This window comes from Merops nubicus, unplaced genomic scaffold (assembly GCF_000691845.1).
Source record: "Merops nubicus isolate BGI_N331 unplaced genomic scaffold, ASM69184v1 Scaffold50684, whole genome shotgun sequence".
Lineage (NCBI taxonomy): Eukaryota > Metazoa > Chordata > Aves > Coraciiformes > Meropidae > Merops > Merops nubicus.
In genome coordinates, this window is record NW_008603188.1 from 1 (window position 1) to 3,354 (window position 3,354).

The following is a 3,354-nucleotide window of genomic DNA, read 5'->3' on the forward strand; positions in this document are numbered from 1 at the left end:
CGCCACACACACTTCAAGACGGCTGATCTAAAAAAGCAGGAAGAGAGCATCTGAGGAGCAGCAGCCCCAGCGCGTTTTGAAAAACATTTGTTACGTTTCAGAGTGCGGCAGCCTGTTTCTCCTCTGAAGTTGGCTCCAGCCTTAGCAGCCGCATTGGATCCCACAGCCTATTGCGAGACTCCGGTATACAACCCGGATCTCTGCCCCAACATGATCGCGGCCCAGGCCAAGCTGGTCTATCATCTGAATAAATACTACAACGAGAAATGCCAAGCCAGGAAAGCTGCCATCGCCAAAACGATCCGAGAAGTCTGCAAAGTGGTGTCGGACGTGCTGAAGGAGGTGGAGGTGCAGGAGCCTCGCTTCATCAGCTCCTTGAACGAGATGGACAACCGCTACGAGGGGCTGGAAGTCATCTCCCCCACGGAGTTTGAAGTCGTGCTGTATCTGAACCAAATGGGGGTTTTCAACTTCGTGGACGACGGCTCCTTGCCGGGCTGCGCTGTGTTAAAGTTAAGCGACGGGCGCAAGAGGAGCATGTCCCTCTGGGTGGAGTTCATCACGGCGTCTGGCTACCTCTCCGCTCGCAAAATCCGGTCCAGATTTCAGACTCTGGTGGCTCAAGCCGTGGATAAGTGCAGTTACAGAGACGTGGTAAAGATGGTGGCGGACACCAGCGAAGTGAAGCTGCGGATCAGGGATCGGTACGTCGTGCAGATCACTCCGGCGTTCAAATGCACGGGGATCTGGCCGCGGAGTGCTGCCCACTGGCCGCTTCCCCACATCCCCTGGCCGGGACCCAACAGGGTGGCGGAGGTCAAGGCGGAAGGCTTCAACCTCTTATCCAAGGAGTGCCACTCTCTGGCCGGCAAGCAGAGCTCGGCCGAGAGCGATGCCTGGGTGCTGCAGTTCGCGGAAGCCGAGAACAGACTGCAGATGGGCGGCTGCAGGAAGAAATGCCTCTCCATCCTCAAAACCTTACGGGACCGTCACCTGGAGCTGCCGGGCCAGCCCCTGAATAATTATCACATGAAGACTCTGGTTTCCTACGAGTGCGAAAAGCATCCCCGCGAATCGGACTGGGACGAGTCGTGCCTGGGGGACCGGCTCAACGGGATTTTACTGCAGCTCATCTCCTGCCTCCAGTGCAGGAGGTGCCCGCATTACTTCTTGCCCAATTTAGACCTCTTTCAGGGCAAACCTCACTCGGCCCTGGAAAATGCGGCCAAACAAACGTGGCGACTGGCTAGGGAAATACTTACCAACCCGAAAAGTTTGGAGAAACTTTAGAGGGTAACTATAAAACTGGCCTGACCGATAAATCTGCTTGTTTCCCCATGAAGCCTAGACTGCCTGTTCGAAAAGTCAAATGTTTCCACTTGACAATGCAAATAATATTCCCTTTTAAAAAAAAGGAATATAGCTTAGGCTCTTCACAAAGAAAAGCAAATAAGAACAGCAAGCATCGTTCCACTTCATCACAGTTTTGCAGTTTCCCGTGAAAAAAGAAAAAGGAGGAAAAAAACAAACAAACAAAAAGAGAAAAAAAAAAAAAGAAAAAAAAAAAAAAGAAAAAAGCAAGAGAGGAAAGTATGTTACCTGGAAAGAAAAATTGGCCGTAATTTAACACGATTGTGACCGTTCTGCTTAGAAACGGTACCAACGGATTATAACAAAACCTGGTATTTTTATGTAAACCCTCTGTGAGTAAAAGCTATTTGGATATGCCACCTGAACAAACCCTAATGTACCTTTTAATTTGTATCAAATATTGTGATCTCACATTGTCTTTGAAATTGTGGATGTTGGTGTTTTGTGATTTGGTGAACAGAAGTTAAATTGCCATTTTGGATACTTCAAGGACATTTTCTGCTAAAGAGAAGATACCATTTAAAAAGGTAGATTTTATCATGGTACTTTTGTTAATTGTCTTTTGAAGTGTCTGAACTTAACAAGTTTACAATTTTCGTTTCATATATATTGCTTGTTCTATTTCTAACATTCCATAAATATACTTGAAATGTTATTTAAATATATTCAAAAGAAATTTGGATTCTGCTTATATAATAACGCTTGAATATTGGAATTATATATTTGAAAATGCACTTGAAATACACTGGATAATTACCTTTTGTGATTTAGATTTTAATTTCTGTTGCTGATTTATTTAATTACAAGCTAATAAATGAAGTAAAATGCATATGGGTAAGCGTTTCAATCCTGGATCAAGTTTTCTACTTGAAAAAACAGAGGCAGCTGTGTTTTGTGAATTTTGCCTTTCTGTGGATACTTACTTAAATCCTACAAAGCACAAAACTTAAGGGCAGCCGCCTGATTTTGCATTTCGAATAGTTTTGTAGAGCAGGGAAATATCGGTGGTGCAAACACATTGGAATTTAGCTGCAGATGACCGGCAGCGACTGTCAGACACCGATGTAGTTATCCATACAGTGACACTTTTTCAGCCGTCAGAAAACTATTTTCGAGAGGTTTACTACACGGCGCTGATGTGTTTCTGCTCGATTTTGAACAAAGCTGAGGAAACACATCGTATCCCTGAAGCAATCTGTGTACTGAGTAGAGCAGCGAGCCTGCTAAAAGTAGCGTTTTGGCGCAAGTAGTAATAAAGAAGAAAATAAAATTTATAGGTGAAAGGTTCAAGCCGGCACCAATAAAGTGAACAACAATATTACTTCTGACCTACAAATCCGTTTTGAATGTGATAAGATTGTCAGTTGCACTCCCAGAAATCAAGCCCCCTGCGCTCCCAGGGCGTTCAGAGGCAATAACATGTGCTTGCCTACAAAACTACAAGCGATCCAAAATTTCCTATCCGTCCTGCAGCGCCTGGTTTTTCTAAGTACGCGTTTCTTTAACGGGGCTTTAAAATCCAAAAGCAAAATAACAAGGCGGATCCTGTTCGGTACCCTAACAGTCAACAAGTGCTGAAAGAGGCTGATCGGCTGCTTAACACCCACTAGCAACTATTTCCAGCGGGTGCACTTTAACGAAACCGTTATACCCAGCGATTCTCACAGAATCTCTTTTCTTTTCCAGCACGGCGAAGAAAGTTCCGAGTTTGAGAAATTATTCGTCAAAGAAAAATCACCTTACTACAAACATATTCAGATGAGGTCGCTAGCATTTGCCTGGAAATTATTTGATATTTCTGCAGAAAAGAAACAAACCCCAAGGTCTCTGCAAAAGTACCTCCCCCATTTTCTCTCTTCTAACATTTTCCAGCGCAATAACAAAGAAATAAAGCAACAGCGATAAGAATAAAAAGAGATGCAGGCGAGAGGAGCGCCCTGTGACACACGTCCCTTCCGCACGCCCCCTCCTCCCCCCGTGGCA

The 3,354-nt window shown here is 45.0% G+C and overlaps 1 protein-coding gene across 1 annotated transcript; it reads left to right on the forward strand.

Moving 5' to 3' along the window:
- The first annotated feature begins 7 nt into the window (after positions 1–7).
- On the forward strand, positions 8–1,494 carry MAB21L1 (mab-21-like 1 (C. elegans)). Its single transcript, XM_008938572.1, has one exon. It carries the CDS (start codon positions 211–213, stop codon positions 1,288–1,290), a length of 1,080 nt encoding a protein of 359 aa, XP_008936820.1. The 5' UTR covers positions 8–210; the 3' UTR covers positions 1,291–1,494.
- The last annotated feature ends 1,860 nt before the right edge of the window (positions 1,495–3,354 follow it).